The sequence below is a fragment of the Trichoplax adhaerens genome, genomic scaffold, assembly GCF_000150275.1.
Source record: "Trichoplax adhaerens TRIADscaffold_10 genomic scaffold, whole genome shotgun sequence".
Lineage (NCBI taxonomy): Eukaryota > Metazoa > Placozoa > Uniplacotomia > Trichoplacea > Trichoplacidae > Trichoplax > Trichoplax adhaerens.
In genome coordinates this window covers 74,320-92,942 of record NW_002060952.1, presented here as the reverse complement: position 1 = coordinate 92,942, position 18,623 = coordinate 74,320, and the positions used below count along the sequence as shown (strand labels likewise).

General features: G+C 32.2%; 3 protein-coding genes across 3 annotated transcripts; 1 reads left to right on the top strand and 2 right to left on the bottom strand.

Annotated features, from left to right (window-relative positions):
- Window positions 1-211: 211 nt before the first annotated feature.
- TRIADDRAFT_50659 (uncharacterized protein) lies at window positions 212-3,271 on the top strand (the record flags this gene model as incomplete). The annotated part of the gene is made up of 8 exons (XM_002115307.1): window positions 212-214; window positions 1,607-1,672; window positions 2,056-2,113; window positions 2,212-2,327; window positions 2,470-2,577; window positions 2,824-2,938; window positions 3,050-3,094; window positions 3,165-3,271. The coding sequence occupies 8 exons, from the start codon at window positions 212-214 to the stop codon at window positions 3,269-3,271; spliced, it is 618 nt and encodes a 205-aa protein (XP_002115343.1).
- A 2,168-nt stretch (window positions 3,272-5,439) lies between these two features.
- On the bottom strand, window positions 5,440-10,226 carry TRIADDRAFT_29297 (uncharacterized protein; the record flags this gene model as incomplete). The annotated part of the gene is made up of 7 exons (XM_002115176.1): window positions 5,440-5,622; window positions 5,896-6,107; window positions 6,153-6,237; window positions 6,758-7,120; window positions 8,537-8,665; window positions 9,417-9,614; window positions 9,906-10,226. Coding segments are annotated over 7 exons (1,491 nt in total), but the record flags the coding sequence as incomplete, so codon positions are not given.
- Window positions 10,227-14,265: 4,039 nt separating this feature from the next.
- Window positions 14,266-17,608, bottom strand: TRIADDRAFT_29304 (uncharacterized protein; the record flags this gene model as incomplete). Its single annotated transcript, XM_002115175.1, has 6 exons — window positions 14,266-14,550; window positions 14,707-15,003; window positions 15,145-15,507; window positions 15,639-15,767; window positions 16,327-16,524; window positions 16,898-17,608. 6 exons carry the CDS (start codon window positions 17,606-17,608, stop codon window positions 14,266-14,268), a joined length of 1,983 nt encoding a protein of 660 aa, XP_002115211.1.
- Window positions 17,609-18,623: the final 1,015 nt, after the last annotated feature.

Genomic DNA, 18,623 nt, shown 5'->3' with positions numbered 1-18,623 from the left:
TCAGTTGAGACAAGTTTCACCTTCACAACAGCTTCACTCTTCCAAGTGTTGACACCTGTCTGTGCCTGCAACCACATTCTGTTGAAGATCTTGCAGTGAAAATTTCCAAATTGGTCAAAGTACATTTCATATTGGACGGCGTTATTAGACTTGAAAGAGAGTTAGTTTCTTATTGCTTGGCGTTTTGGACTCTATCCTAACTGGTTACTCAATGGTAAGACCATGCCTATCAAAAAGAATTTATTTTACGATTCGTATCGTGTACTACAAGATTTCATTCGACTGTATACCTTCAATTCAGCGTTGTTCAATATGCTGAGAATTCTCTTACAGTCACCACTGTACTGTGCAATGGCCAGACAGTGTCATTAGGTTCTATCGGACAGTGTTTTTGCTGATTTCAAAGTTGAAATCCATGCTGAAATAGGAAAATACAGTACTGCACTGCAACTACCAATGAATATTGTACTTTAATGAGAATTATTTCTACATACTGTACCCATTTGAATTGTTTGCATTGCTTTAAAAAGTTCATTTGTCTTATTATGCAGTCAAGAGATGACTAATTATAATACAGTCTACTATAAGTAAGCAAGCAGTGTTTATAGTACTGGGATACTGCATGCATGAATTTTCTTCTCTCCCCCCCCCCCCCTTAAAAAAAAAATTGGGAGTCCTATGAATGACAGACAGTGCAATAATTTACGTGTACACAGGAATAGCTGTTGTTGATCTGAAGTTCAGTGGAAGCACGCGATGGCACGCTAATGAGTACAAAGTAGGGGAACTGAGCAGTGAGTGAAGCACATTACTACGCTGGCTCTCTTGATCGGCCACTTTTACTTGACATTTAATTTAACAATCGAGTGATACCCCAGTATGGTATACAGTACTTCAACAAGTTGCAACCAACGAGCATTCACGGAAAGGAAAAGTATTATACAGTATGATAACTACGCGTATATATGACATGGTCGTTGAAATTTCATGCAGACTCTTTCATGGCAAGTATCTGATGGAATAACTTGCGATTTTGATGTATAGGATGATATTATAATATGCAAAGACGACTCGCGATGAATAAAGCTTCTTTGCCACGATGATACAACTACGATTTAACACTAGACTAGTAGCAAGTTGGCAGCTTACTCTAAAATTGTCTTTGTCATAAAAATACAAGTGTTACAAGTAACGATGGCCCTTGCAATCAACTTGTTTCATTATAGCATTTACAGTATTATTGATACCTTAGTAGCTTTACAGCAATTTCTTGACTAGTATCATTACGATTTCATGATTATACTCATACGTATAAATCTCCAAACCTGGAGTAGTTCATTTAGAATGATACATATAGTGTTACACATGAAACTCATTCAAAAGTAGAATATCAACACAGTAATTTAAAAAGCAACTTCATTTACTTCTTGAATACACTGTAAGTCTACTACTATTACATGTAGTCTTATGGGTATGTAATATAGTCTCTATCCGTTACAAAAATTTCCATTGCACTTTAAGGTATACGTGTATTCTCGCTTTACTGCTATTCAGTTGCACTTTCCAATGGATAAAAGTCTTTTTTACTCTTTCTCCTTTAATACAGTCGAAGAGAAGAGGTTTAAGCTTCGAAGAGAAGCGGTCTAGGATGCTGGAATTATTTTACGAAACGGTAAGGGTATAAACTCGCAATGATGTAGTATCTCCACTAAAAGTAATCATGTATTAAATGTCTTGAGATGTTTCCTTTAACCAGTATAAGGTAAGCATCCAATTCAATCCCTTTTCGTAATTTTATTATTATTAAGTGATCAATGTTAATCACAATATCTATGTTGTAATTGCTAGCAAATGTTATACACTTTTAATGCCGAAAACTCTACCTTAAATACTGTAGATCATCAATTTCCCTAGAATTATAGGCTAATAGTATTGACAATAATCCTTAGGACTTAATAATACATGATAAAATATTATGCTGCATTTCAAAATATGAAAAACTTAATCTAATTAATAGCAAATTGATACGTTGCAAACTATTCTTTATGACAACAGAAAAACTTCTATCAACTAAAGGAATTGGAAAAAATTGCACAGAAACAGAAAGGAATCAGTACGTTACAAAATAATATACGTGTATACTTTGTTTCCTGTACTTTAATATTCTTATGCTATTACTATTAATTACTCAACTTTGGCTTTAATGCATAGCTTCGATGTCAGTAAAGGACGTCTTGCAATCTTTAGTTGATGATGCAATGGTAGAACAAGATAAGATTGGAACTTCAAATTATTTTTGGTCATTCCCAAGTAAAGCAACTAATCAGGTTGAATTACTATTTTCATAATACCCGAAAACTGCAAAATTCAGTTTCACGGTTGATATTACGTATTGTCTGTTATTACTAATTAACATTATAACTATCTTGACTTTTATACGTTCTTTCGTTATTCAATTTGTTTATTAAGCGCAAAAGGAAACTGGAGACTTTGAAATCGCAAATAAGTGAATGCGAAATGAAAAAGAAAAAGTTGCAACAAAGCAAAGATGATCACGCTAACTGCAGGAAGGATACAGTGAGTTGTTTGTGTATTTTGTGTTACCGTCTCATGATACATGTAGGTGTATCATTGTAAATGATTTTCTGTCAATTATGCTGTAACTATCATATTGTATACATTTGTTAATTGTATTGTTACTTGCGAGTAGTTATAATATTATAATGCTCTATCCTAAGTGACAATGCCTACAATCTTAAGTAGCTTCGTTCGATTTGGGATCAATGAACATTACAAAATATCACATTCTAATGTTTATAATAGGATAAACGTAAAACGTTATTGGAAAAAATTGAAGAATTAAGCTCTAGGAGGGACTCTTTAACAGTAGAGTTACGCCAATATCAAGGTTGTGACCCTGAACTTGTGGAAGAAGCTAGTAAGTTCTCATACAATTCTAGTACCTATATCCTTGTACTATAAACTAGACTTGGATATTCGAATCACTTGTAAGGAAAATTTGGCTCATTTTTTAACCTCTTTTATCAAGAACTTTTGAAAAAAGTCTCCTTGGAAGCTGCTAATCGATGGACAGGTTAAATAATAATTAAAATAGAGAAATAATTGTGATAATGATACTGATGACTACTTCGCTGTTATTCTAGATAATATATTTTCTATTAAATCTTGGTGTCGCAACAAGTTTTGCTTCGAAGATAAGGTGATCGATAAGCAATTTGGTATTCCTGAAGATTTTGATTACGTCGAGTAATTTCCTAGTAATTGTGATAGATAATACTGTACAGTAAAACTGATATTCTTTGACATATTTTATTTACATGACTACGGTAGTGTTTTAGGATAACTGTTGCTTAAACTGTTATAAGTTATTATAACATCTACGGTAGACCCTACATGTATTGTTACTATAAAAATATGCATAGGTTTCCACGTGATTCTTCGATATGATTTTGTTATAAATGTCAATAATTGATTAATATCTAATAACAGGAAAAATGATCTGATGCAGTATTCTTTATTACCGAAAGTAACAAATAGTTATTACCTACGAAACAATATAACAACTCCTCATTATTTTGCCTTTAACATTTCGATAATTTTCTAAGTCACTAAAACTTCCTTAATTTTCCTACAAATACAACTATTATATTAAATGTACGTTAGTTGTTATAATTGTAAGAAATTTCATTTTCATTTAGAAAAAGTGCCATACATTGTTTGAATAAGTGTACAGTATGAAGAGATTTATCAACTTTATAACGACTTTTATTTGGTGCGGTTATGTACTACATACCTATACCGGCTTCTTTGATACACATTTTTGTTGTTACCATCGGCTATTAGTTTCAGTTTTTTCATACATATATAATTTACAATAGGGTACTGCGATCACTTTGTTTGTCTATCAATCGTTAAATTTGTTTTATTTGTCCCTTTAAAACAGGTAATATTATCACATATTTTGTTCATATACTATACAGATATTATGAAATCGCAACTTGACTGCATAATAACATTAATTTATCGATTAAACTGCTAAAAATTATTTCTCTTTCTTAAAAATCTTAAAATTTTACTGCTATCTAAATGCGCTAAGCATGTAAAATAAATAAAAGATGATTGTACTGGAGTAAGATGGAACTGTCCAATTGTTTTAAGGTCTTCGATATTTTGTCTTATAACCAATTATAAATATATTCCGTTCATAGCCGAAAGAATATGAAAGAATCAAACAGGCAGACCCAAACTTTTAAAAAGTAAAGCTCATAGTAACGATACCGCATTTATGCCAAAATAAAGAATTAATAATTTGATTAATAAAGTCATTTCATAAACCCAGTGGAGATTTCTCATGTTGTATTATAAGGCTCAGCTTGTAATCATTGAACATTTGAACATTTATTCCTTGACTAGATTTCTTGACAACTAATACGATATCTAAAAACTGTATTCTATTAAAATTTATAGATAAATTTTATTTTTTAAGATCATAATGCGATTTTGAGCCATGTATAATAATACAGAGACATGCGTATATGCTTCTAACATTTGACGTTAGGATTGAATAAATTTCAGTCGCTGAAAATTGACCTCACTTGAGGTCTAATTAAAAATCATAAACTAATACTGTCTCAATGGCACTGCAATATTGGTGTGACAGTGCAATAAAATGCTGCCTTTAGCCTACTTGAACTAGTATCACAGTGTAGCGGTTAAAAGTAGTTTATTAAGTAAAAATTACTGCTTTACATTACAGCAGTAAATCTCCAGATCACGTAACTTCACACAGCTAGTTCGAAAGTCAAGATTAAATATATAGCCGCATATCACTCAAGTAGAAATAATCTTAAAAATTTTTATTCTGCATGTATGTTTACTTATTATTGAGTAGTTTGCACAAGCTTATAAATATCTTTGCGGCCTATATCGGGTCTTACTTTAGTAGCTACTGATTATATCTAAATAATCTGCAGTATAACAGATATTAAGAGTTCTGACCCTATAAATAAGCTCAAAATATTATTTTATAACTACAGTACAAAATTAAGTCAATTTGATGAAAGTTGTATTGCATTAAAAATTAAATGTAATTTTCTTTATAATTTTGCATACGAAAATTAAGCAATAAAATAAGTAGCATTAAATGAATCTCAAGCTTTTACCTCTTGATTGCAGCTTAAATTAGTATAGCTAAGTCATTTTAAATCTATGATTGTAAACATAGAACCAGAAAGTGGTGATAGCTTAGTAGATAAAAAATCAGCATGACATACAGAATGTTACATCATCAAGACACTTTATGCTCCACTAAATCAAATTAGAGCCAGTTAATAAGGAATTATTTGTTTTTACCATCTTGCTTACACTACTGAATTCTTAGTGCATTAAAGTCTATTGACTATAGTTATCTTCAGTTAACTATTTTTGAATAAAATTGGCATAACGACCATTTTTTTCTAAGAGTTCTTCATGATTTCCTTCTTCAACAATTTTCCCATTTTCTAGAAATAAAATCCTATCCACTCTTTTAAAGGTATTTGTTGTATGCGCAATGACAATAACAGTCCTATCTTTAAAGGCTTTCTCAATAGCTTCCTGAACCTATCAAATCAACATTCATTTTGTATTAATTGAATTAATGCTATAATAGGCAATTGATTGATTCGAAATTTATTTCTTGCATGGACAACAATTATATAGGTAAGAATAAAAGTAAGCATAATATGATTGTAAAACATCTTAAATCTTAGTGTACTTGGTGCAACTGTACTCTCGTGAAGATAGATTAATCGTCAGGGCTTTACATTTATGCACTAGACAAGAAGCTACGAAGAGAAATAGCGCACTTTGGTTATCGTTTTATTAGTCGCTTACCAAACGCTCACTCGTTGGATCTAAAGAATTAGTTGCTTCATCAAGAAGTAAAACTTTAGGATCACGAACTAGTGCTCTTGCTATGGAAATTCTTTGCTTTTGACCTCCCGATAAATTCTGGCCTCGTTCCTCGACTTGACTTGCATAACGATTTTCTAATTTAGAAATGAATTCGTCCGCATTTGCCATTACTGCCGCATCGATCATTTTACCTTCTTTATAGTCTTTACAATCTTCACAGTCTCCGCAGTCTTTACGGTCTTTACAGTCTTTATATCCGTACGAGATATTCTCACTAATGAGACGACTAAATAGGGTTGGACCTTGTTCTACCATTGCTACCTAGTGGAATGCAAATATTGACAATAGTATTACCATAAATAAAGTAACTTAAATCGATCCTTTCTATTTTAATCCATGATATGAAAGTTATCATAACTTTACCATTCTAAATATTTAGACTTATTCTTGCTTATTAGCTATGATGGTGTAAAAAGCTATTACGATTTTAACTCATCAGAATAATTTAGCTTGTTCGACTTAGTTATAATTACATACGGTAAAAGCTATTACAACTAAACTATTCCAAATAATGTAGCTCATATAAATTGATTATTACTGTACGGAAACCATCAAGATTAGCTATCCAGAATGATTTAGTTAATTTCTGCAAAGTATAATTGCGTAGCAGTAACTTATAGTTTGCTATCCAATGGCCACTTTATTAGTCATTTAGCAAGATTAACTCTAATGAATTCCTTCCCTAGTTCTATTCGATAGTGTTGTATAGATTGTTCTAGCTATAAAGTAATAAAATTATGTATATGGCCAACTGTCTATTTATAATTTTAATAAGGCTTACTTTGGAATGTAAATATTGATTGTCGTAATCTGATAGCGGACGTGAGTCAAGAAGAATTTCTCCTGATTTCGGCTCGTACAACCTCTTACATAGTTTGATGGTTGTTGATTTTCCAGAACCATTTGCACCAACAAGTGCAACAATTTCACCAGGTTTAACGCTAAAGGATAGGTTCTCAATTGCCATAGTGTCAGGTTTATTTGGATAAGCGAAGGAAACATTGTTAAATTGAATATAGCCTTTGAAATCTGATGGCTTTTCATCACCATACTCGCATTTTTCAGGTATTCGAGTAAATAGTTTCATCACTCTATCAGCAACTCCGATAGCCCCTAATAAATCGGCATATATTGTTCCAACTTCCTAGTCGAAACAAAAATAGTAACTCGTAACCTTTTATAACGATGATATTGATATACGTGAATAAATACTTGCATCATAAAGCATATCATGTAGAATTTTTTATTCGAGCATGATGCGACGTAAACGCAAATGGTATAGCTTCGATATCGTATTGTAAATTTATATATTAGCTACTATCAAGTCGACATCCAATAAATATGGAAAGGATATGAAGAATTTTGATGTCTAGTATTTCTTAATTGCCTGTATTTATTGAAATTTATACCCATCGGTGAGTTGACGATTATGTCAATAAATAGACCTTCTTGCTACTATTCAATCATTTAAAGGTAATTCCACCATTACAGCCACATGGTAAATTATTTTGTTATTTAAACTACATCAAGTACTATAATTAAGCAGTCTACGTCCTATCATATTATTGCATCATTAGCCTGCCATATTGACGTAGTGCTTAAACTAATAATGGGATAATAAATATCACTCAGAATCACTCAATATTACTAAATTGTAATTAAGTTTACATAGAAAATAACGGGGAAATACTGTGTTTATGCTAATTCTATAATAAAAAATTATTTTTGTACGTGTGTAAGGTACGCATGTGTTAGCCACTTGTTATGAAGATTACTTACTAGAATCCTCCTTGTATGGTGGTTATATTGTAAAAATAATCATGACCGTTACAGGGTGATGTACATAAAAGTTAGGATAAGGTATGACTTAAATAGTTTGTAACTGTGACTAATTTAGTTTGTTGATAACAGTAGATATTGTCTGGTAAAAGAGTATAATGCTAACCTGATCACTTTTAGATAGTTGTAATTTTTTCTTGAGAATATTATAGTTATACATCATAAGGCACCATATAATTAAGCTGATACGAAATGCTTACATTTATCTAATACGGCACAGCGTATGTTAAATGTATCAATAGAAATTTATCTATGATGAAAACCAGTAGCTTAAATTAGAAAGGAATCGTCAGATAGAATCAATCTAAACTTGCATTATTAAGTGTAATAGTTTAAGTAGAGTTCTTTTCGAATATGATAAGATTATCATTCTCAACTTATGATAACACGTATATCTCTACGAAGCATATAAAAGGTGGTTTATTGGTATAGTAGCTATAGAGAAGGTAGACTAGCTAGAAAGAAGTAGAATACTCTACTTTAATTAGTAATCGTAATTACAGTAGGTACCATAACGTTTTCATTTTCTAATACCTTAGTTGGTTTTGGTAGTATATCTAACATGTTATTTCTTACTAAGTGCTCTACCGTGCTTTATTAAGCATGAGATAGTCTAATAGAGTCAACTGAACTATATAAAACGATTTAGAAAACTGACCTTAAAGATCTTGTTGAATATATATGCATATATGGATTACATGGCTATAAAAGCTATTAATACCTGTATTGCTCCTTGCAGTATGGGCTGAAATACGATAAAGGCGAAGATCGTTGTACTGTCGATAGCTTCGTGATGTGTAAGGTAGCTCCCGTAGTAAAGAGTAATTATTTTAAGAGTAATTCTAAGGGACTAGATTTTATAAATACACAGATTAATATTCAACGATAAAGGTAATCTTAAAAGGGTTGCTACAATAATTCATCATAAAATCTCTGGAAGTTGCTTTACAATTAGAAGGTAGTACATGTTATACAAGAATACAATAAAGTTGAATAAATAAAATAAATCGAATCTATATCTTGCTAAAAAATCTATCGATCGTAAAATATTTCACGGAATCATATTAATAAAGCGTTATTTCGAATGACTGGTTTAATTTACAACAAAAATCCAATATCTAGTGATCGTAATTATCTTATTAGTCATGTTAGTTATAACCCTATATTTTAGACATAACTTGATCCCTCATCAAAAGTAGTATCCGTAAATGAGTAGTTATTACTCTATTGCAAATAATAAGGTCTTGAAAATTTTTCCCTCCGTTAACGAATCAAAGACTTGAAATAGCAATGGGAATTTTTCTTTGATAAGGTAATTAAGGCATGATACAGATTTAAATTGAAATAGTAACACTTAAAATAGAGTACTATATTAACAAATAATAGCATTGCAGAACAATTTCGATCTCGTGCTGTTTCTATAGACAACAGGTTATTCTTAAAAATCGCTATGGACATAAAAGTAAAATTTGCATTTCGAGATTATCGGTACGACAAGTCCGAGTATTAAAATGGAAAATCTAGTAACAATCAAAGGTTTCCCTAAGCTAGCTACTTACTGATAAAAAATTTAAAAATAGAAATTCTATCGATAAACTTACATCAGTTAAAGCAAAAAATCCGGCAAAAACTCTTGCCAATTTCAGACTATAGCCATATACTTCGGTGACTTTATCATTATAGTGCAGAATTTCACCTTTTTCATTGGCGTAACTGCGAACAACTTTGATAGAAGGAATCACTTCGTTGGCGACTGAATTTGCATTAGCAATAGCGTCTTGTTTTCGTTTTGATAATACCTAATATTCGAAATATTTCTTTATCTTAATACTATGCATGCTATAAGCTCAGAAATTGATTCAATATATGCATGAATACTGGTATTTCATTATCGTTAAATAAAAGTAAAATTTTATCCACTTATCTAAATTAGAAAAATTTCCGTAAATGAAAAGGTTAAAAATTAATTATATAGAATTAAACAAATACAAATATCGGAAAATTCATTTAAAGCATAGAAGCTACGAAAGATTTCATGACAATAGCTAGCGATAAAATTTATGCATAAGTTTAGACATAAGTTGATCTACCTTAAACTTTGATTGGAAGTAATCCACGACGACGGCTACCAAGGGCATATAGATAAAGGTCAGTAAAGCTAGCTTATAGGACAAGACATACATGAATACAGCCATTCCCACAGAACGTATAATACTGCTCAGTAATAAATTGATGCTTAATGTCATATCGGAACTTAAGATTTTAACATCAGATATTAATCTCGATGTTAGTTCGCCAGAATCGACCGTATCGAAATAGCCCGTTTCTTGTTTGAGAATTACTTCAAAAAGTTTCTGCCGAATTCGTTTAATCATTCGTGCTATTTGTACATCGAGCAAGTAATCACGAATTGTTACACAAAGGGTTCGACAAGCTAACAAAATGCCTAAATTTCGAATAAGATAAAGCTTTGTTCGAGCAGCACCGACGTTAAAGATGACTTGAAATGTTAGAGCGTCGACGTAAGGTACGGCAATATCGATACCAGCTGTTATCAGGAAAAATATAAACCCAATTAAAATATAGTATTTGTCATCGAGGCATAAATGTAAAAGTTGAAAAATTGTCTTGAAGTTCGATTTGAGGGTAGTTCTAGAACTATCCAGTAATGGTATTCGAGTAATCGTAATGCCATCATCGCTAAGAATCGATGAAATAGATAATCCACAGAGAAGGAAGGTAATTAATAGCCAAGACAACGTAAATAGAACAGTTATTCCAATAAATATCTCAAACCAATTATAAGCAGTAATACGTGAATGATGTCGCCTTGAGATTGCTTTAGCAATTAAAAATGCAAGGACCAGGGCTATAATAAACCATTTAAATTTTTTGATGATTTTAATTCGATCAATAGCGGCTCGTTTGTAGCGTAAGATTGCACCAACACATGCTATGGCAAAAATGAATCGTATCAAGGAAAGTACCCACAGATCGCATACAGATTGATCAATTTGATAGGACTTTAAATGTGGACTGCATAAGCTACCATTATTAGCTGCTATGGTCACAACTGTTGTAATCGAAATATCAAAAAGAGCCATCCAAATCGCCACCCAGTAAGTAATAATTGTTCTGTTCGCTTTGCACCATGACATGATGTGGCAATACATGTTGAAAGCCAGATGGTAGAGTCTAGTTTAAAAATTCTTTCAATGGAGCAAGTCACTATAGGCGATAAATCGATTTAATAATTGCTTTTATAGGCTATTTAAGTTTCACCGACCGTCCTGAAGCAGTGTTGTTGCTCATTTGAATCGCATCCCCTTGCTAAAACAAATGTCAACAGTAGGTCTTTTATTTATTGATAGTTCCTACCCCAGGAGATTTACTATAATGTTCTAGCTTTACCATTGGTGATTGGAAAATGTGTTATTATTATGCTGCTAATTTTATCATATGTAGATTGAATAATAAATCATTCAGATGTGAAAAAAAATTCATCGGTCTAAACGCTATCATTAATAGTATGATTAGCATTTTCTTGTTTTTGGTAGAATCAAAATGCCATAGTCAATGGAGTAAATTTTTAGTTGTTTATACAATTACATTCTTTATGAAATTTCATATCTATCCAATTTACGTGTGCGGCTAATATTTACATAGTTATTTTAAAATATTGGTTATAATGCACAAATAAATGGAACTGCAGATACTAAGCCTGCTGATTTACTTACAGTATTGATTGATGGCTTAATGTACTCCGATTAAAGTCCTAATAATGTACTTACGATTCCCCTTTTTTAATTATTAATTGATAGTTTCTTAACCTTAGATAATTTCTAACGGGACACATCCGTACTATTACACGCTAATGTTAAACCTAAATCTCATAAACGCAGTAAAATTTAATGTGATAATATACTTCAAAAATTTATCTGGTGCAATTTTAGTATCCATATTCCCAATTAATGTTCCGTACAATTTTAAGGCTATCTTAATGATCATGACTGTATAGTAAGTTCCATTAAGTTACTATTCCCAAAGATAATTCAAACATTATTTTTTATTTCCAAGATGCTTCATATAATAACACCTGTTAAAAGCATTTGCTATACTTACGGCACATAGGTATGATGTGTCAAATGTGACATACTTGTGGAGGTGCCATATATATACAATACCTAGCACTGCCAGACACTAACGAAAGAATAATTGGCCTTACAGTAAATAGTTGAACCAATATTAAGTCTACTAAGTTATTGATGTGAAATTACCTCTATTGATGGTAGGAAACTTCGTTGCAAGACATACGTACTAAGCGAAACGTCCATTAGATTCTTATTAGTGACGAATGCATAATCCTAAAGCTGTATTCTAACGCACTGTAAGACTAGTCTTTTAAATTCTATTTGAATCTGAACCCATGGATCCTTATGAGAACTTGATTAAATTTAAACTTTAACGGAATAGTTGATATTTTGAATACATATTCACACTATAAGAATTAAAGGACTTGTAGTGATGCGCCCCATATTCGATTATAAGGATAGTTATATTGATGTAATTAGGCTACCAATAGCAGACATTATCGTAAAGCTAATATTAGATGATTGATAACTACTATATTAGAAATTGTTGATGTAGCGCTAATATTAGCCAGTAGACCAATTATTATATATGTGACATGAAACACTGTAATTGTGAAGATGCACAACATCGAAAGGTGCTGGAGATTAATAAAAGAGTAGTGATATCTTAAGTAGAGTGATTCAGATTGTGGAAGATAATGATGTTCTATTTGAGAAAAGGAATTCTATTTGATGACTCAAGTCTGACTGCAGATTAATTAAGTTGTCATGAATAGATTTAGCGAAATTTATTTCAGAATTGTAGAGACGAGCTCATAGGGAGAGAAAAGATTTCACTTCGCTTTGAGCTCGGAATACTTTGGATTTTAGACTAGATTCTTGTAGTAATTAATAATTGCTCTACTATTCCTAAAACTATATAATAAAGCCTTTTAGAAAAATACTCTTTGACTAAGACAGTTATTGTGAGTCACTTTTATTGCAGGACTGTCTTACGATAGTTGACAGTAAGAATTACGTAGTCGCTCTTTTATTCGGATCGCCACGTCATATCCAAAGATTGCATCCAAATATTCATTTATTTATTTATCTTGCTAAGAAAATGAGTTTTTACCCTAAAGTTTCCCTTATATTCTGTAACTCCGAAAGTAATTTACCCAATCTTCTGTAAATAAAAAACATTATGCTGATGTTTAAGACTCGTACATGTTATACTGGTATGTAGAGGGATGAATACTTTGCTATAAGGGTTTACTTATGATGGACTAATAGTAAACGAAAACTAACGCATAGATTTTTTATACTTAGTTAGATCGTATATTCCAAGATTTACTCGGTACCGTATCAATAATATATCTTGTGCTCAAAGGCATAAAAATGGATATCTATGTATTGAGAATAAGATATTTGTATTTGAAGAGTGTCATTAAATATCCTTTTTAAGTACCGTCAAATCACGCAGCTATTCACCTACAGCAATGATAAGAGATGATCCTGCTTATCTTCAAAATTATGGATTTACTTCTTTCATGAACGAAAACTGGCTTAGAAAGTTCATAGAAAGTTCATAGAAATGAGCAAGTACGGTAGTTCGTTTCGATTAGAGACTATCTATCCCATGCTGTGCACTTACAAGAACGATAGCTTTTCGTTGTACCTTCTCCAAGCATTTACGTGCATATTAAATATACAAAATATTTTTGTATTTTTTTAAATAGGTACGTAGATTTATTGGTATAAATGCCTGCATTTATGAATCCATGATTATATAAGTGTCTAAGAATTTCCATTGAAAATAATAATGTGGATATGCAAATTCTAATAGTTACTACATAGCGTAAGATAAACCTGCTTCTTCTATGTAATGTTATTGTAGGTAACAAATCATAATAACAATTTTAAACCAATTTTCGGAGAGTAATATATTAATTTAAAATTAGATGAACCCTAACTTGATATCGTAAAATGATTATATTAATATGCTGAAAATAAATACTATTTGCTTATTGCAACATACGTCTAGTAAATTTGAAAAGATGGCAGCCACACGCATCTTCCTGATTCTATCAATTCTGGTTAAGAATACATATCTGACAATGCTAAATCAGATGCTTGATGAAATTCTGCAACTCGAATGTAATAGAATAAATCTAGGAGATATCACAATATTGATTCATGCGGTGTTCAAATAATACGAATTAAAAGTTTATACGATACATATTAAATTACAGTCAACCGTAATCCAGTTAGTCAAAGTTATATGGCCACTTGATGGCTAAAACGCAGTAGATGGCGATGACATTATAAATTAGAAGTGTTTTGGCATGCCAAGTTTTATCATATATTAGCCTTTATGGATTTAAATCTCTTCAGTTGTTAGAGAAGGAGTAGTGGGGCTTTTTTGATCAGCATCTGAGCAAAGTTCATCTTGTTGAGGGGAATCTTTAGACGTGCTGAGTAATTGGTTCTTGACCAGTTTGGTATAGATTCCATTCTTAGCTAATAAAGAAAAGTGATTTCCTTCTTCAGCAACTTTGCCTTTATCAATTACCAAAATTCTATCGGCATCTTCAACGGTACTTAATCTATGAGCGATGATAATAACTGTTCTATTCTTGCAGTTTGCCTTTATTGCTTGCTGTACCTAATTATATTAGATGAACAATTTAGTTAACAGATACTATATATATGTTGCAGTATACTTCCTCAAATATCTATTATACCAATTCAAAACATTAAAATTGTAAAGAAAAGTGTTGATCGTGTTGATTAATCACTAGATTGAAGTAACAAAGCTTACTAAGTGTTCACTATATGCATCTAAGGCACTGGTTGCTTCGTCAAGCAATAAAATGCAAGGCTTTCTAACGATGGCTCTAGCAATGGCAATTCTTTGTTTCTGACCGCCTGATAGATTATGACCTCGCTCGCCAGCGTAAGCACCATAACCATGATGAAGATCTTGTATAAATTCGTCCGCATTAGCTTCAATAGCTGACTGTCTAATATCTTCAAATTCGCAGTTTTCGTGACCGTACGCTATATTTTCCTCAAGTTTACGAGCAAATAATACAGGTTCCTGCCCAACTAAAGCCATCTGAAATAACCATTACGATATCTTTTAATATTATTTATTTATTTAAATCGATGTAATGAAAGCTAAGGTTAGCAGAATAATCTTATATTTTGCCTAGTAGATTATGTGAAAAAATAGATTTTTTATATTACTAGGATTTACCTTACGGTGGAGATATTCGTGATCATATTCCGATATAGGATGCGAATCTATTAAAATTTCTCCACTTGCCGGTTCGTAAAATCTTTCTAACAAGCTAATACATGTTGATTTTCCACTACCACTTTGTCCTACGAGAGCAATAACTTCCCCTGGTTTAGCTTCAAATGAAACCTTATCAAGTACCATTCGCTCACGATTTGATGGATAGGAAAAAGAAACATCCTTAAATTGGATATGGCCAGATAATTGTGCAGGTGCATATGTACCATTACAAGTAAATTCTGATTTTCGATCTAACAGTTCGAAAACTTTATCTGCTGCGCCAACTGCCTGCATTAAGCCAGTGTAAACCTCACCTAAGTCCTATTACATCAATAACGTAGCTGTTAGGAGAGTCATCGAATAATATTGAATGCGTTCCATATTACAGTTCAATACATTTTTAAAACATCCTCTAACTAATTACATTTCGTTCTTGTTGATTCTAAATATACCTCGACAGACTCTCCCATTTCAAGCTGGTATAAAATAAAAGCAATAAACATTCCCCCTGAAATTTGACCGGTAATTACTAGATGACCACCATAGTACAAGGTTACAACGGTAATAGCAAGATCCAACATCTACAACAAAATTTAGAATTGAAAGGACATTTAACCGAAAATTCGATCGTAAAAGTAAGATTACTTCATAATAAATACTGCATTAAAGAAAGCATCTTTATCGATTTATTGAAGGTATTAATGCAGGCGAAAAATAAGAGTGTAATTCAGGCCCTGTTGACAACTACTTTCACGATTTGTAACCATTAATAAGTTCTCAGTATTTGAAGCATTTGTGCTGTTATACATAAACAAGAGGAGAAGTGTTATGTACATTAGTAGTAAGAGAACGATAACTTCTCTCAGCTTTCCTATCTTTGAAAGTAAAAATTAAAGAGCTAATATAAATATACCGTAAGCATACAATTTCTTCTGGATGGTACATAAGTATAATTTAATTGTTATAGAAATATATTTTGGTAGTCTAAAGTTTGATATTGGGCTCTAAGCAACGATTATAAACGTAATACTGCAAGACAAAGCTTTACTAAAGTAATTGAAATACTTTTACGGGTATAGGTACAAAAATTTATAATTTTTGAACAAGCTGAGATAGCATTTTATTTACGTAGTACTTTACCTCGTTAGTAAATTCAAACCCTGCATAAAGGATGGCTTGCTTCAATTTATGGCCGTAAGTTATTTTCAGTTTTTTAGCATATCGTTGGATTTCGTAGGACTCACAAGCGAAACTTCGGACAGTTTTGATAGAAGAACAGACTTCTTCTGCGACGCCATTAGCACTAGCTAATGAATCTTGTACGCTCTTCGATAGTTTCTGGATAATTTATTATTGACAAGATGTAGTTAGTTACATCATTGTTTAGAATATCATCATTCATAACGATAGTACTGTATTGCCCATCTAAAACATGGACTGGCTAGTTAAGATTAAGTACGCAGTTTATATAATAGATATAAGTGATTGATTAATGAATGAACACATGCAACGGAATGATTACGGCACTAAGGATTATTTGTAGCATTCTTAACTCCATTTACAATGCTGGAGCTATGATTACTTTATACATTATGGTATCGATGTTAAAAAAGTGAGTTGAATAAGCAGTAAAAATATTGACGATATAACACTAATTTGTTGTAAACTGCATCAATCAATTTTGGATATGAGCAAACGTAGAATCTCTTACCTTGTACCATTCTCCAAAATAGTCAACTATAATCGCGATAAGTGGTAAACTGATTAAGGTAACTACTGTTAGACGAAAGGATAAGACGAACATGAAGATAGTAGTACCAATGACTTTAATAATGCCACGCAGGAAAGTGTTAATATTGAGTGTTACTTCATCGCTCATTTTAGTTACATCTGACGTTAATCGAGACGTTATTTCACCGGTGGTCGATTGATCAAAGAAGCTAATGTCTTGTTTGACAACAGATTGGAAAAGTAAATTTCGAATCCTGATATTCATTCGTGCCACTGCAACCATAAATAAGCCACCACGGATCCCAGTACAAACTGAAGTGGCAAAAGTAATTAGTCCTAATGTGATAATGGCATCCCGAATTTGGGTATCCGATGTTGATTTGACGATATCATTGATAACATGTCCTTCAAAGTATGGTATAAATATTTCCGTTACCGATGCTGCAAGTAAAAATATAAATCCGCCAAAAATATAATGCCAATCAGGTTTGCATAACTTTAATAATTGCCAAGTTGTTGCAGAATAAGATGAAATTTGGATATTTTCATCATTACTTTGTAAACTACTCGCACTTGATTCATTGCTGACAAGTGATTGTTGGCTACCTGCTTCACTACTATTAACACCAACCGTTAAAGTGTTGCTATCTTCTTGGCGGTGAACAGGAGTAAAATATAATCGAGTTAGCATGTGGATTGTACTCAACCAAACAGTGGTAAAAAAGAGAGTTACACCAAGTGCTACCCATAGCCATGATTGTTGGCTATGGAATGCATTATATTCTAATGACACTAATAGTTTGGATGCTAGATAAGCAATCGTTATCATCAAAACAAGCCATTTCGCTTTCATGGCTGTCTTAATCCTTTTAATAGCAGTATTCTTACCGCGAATGATACCAAGAAGGCAACCGATCGATAGTGCAAAACGAACGATAGAAAATAACCATAAATCAAAATTGGATAGACCGAATTGGTAGAATACTGCATTGACAATAAATAAGGTATAATCATTTCCATGCATCATGATAACCGTAGAGATCAAAAGATCGAGCAATGCTATAACAATAGTTAAAGTATAATTTAAAGTAGTTTCCTTCATGATGATTCAATGGAAGAAGTTAAAATAGATATCTTTAGATAAATCGATCGGGCAATAGATAAGGATTGTTGTCTAATCGTCTACGATGGCAATTGAATTTCTTCTAATCCAATCAGTCGAAAGGGTAAAGGGATAGCAATAGAAATTAGAGTGAAGATAAATTCATTTCGGCTAAAAATACCTCCGCGATCATTTACTAATGGCCATCATCAGTCGATTTCCACTAGAATTAGATAGTTTATTCTTGAGAATATTGACAACGGAAAGTGGTTACGTCACTATAGACGTTATCAAGCAGTTGAGAGCGGTGGAAAGCCGGACCCGACCTGCAGCACGGCAAGGTAGTAGTAGTATAGGACAGTATGGCACTATTGGCTAGTCCCTGCTATTACAGAGTTATATTGACGAATTTGGGATAAGTTGCGGATTGCGTCATTACCTAATAATTGCGAAGCTCGACGATCCGGAGTGTACAGACTGTTACCCTAACCCTAATCCTGTGCAGATAACTAATTGTAACCTGTATATAAGAACCTGTTATCACCGACTTTAATAACGTCATAATAGCACTACACAGTAAGCTAATCACTGTGCTACAGTAAGC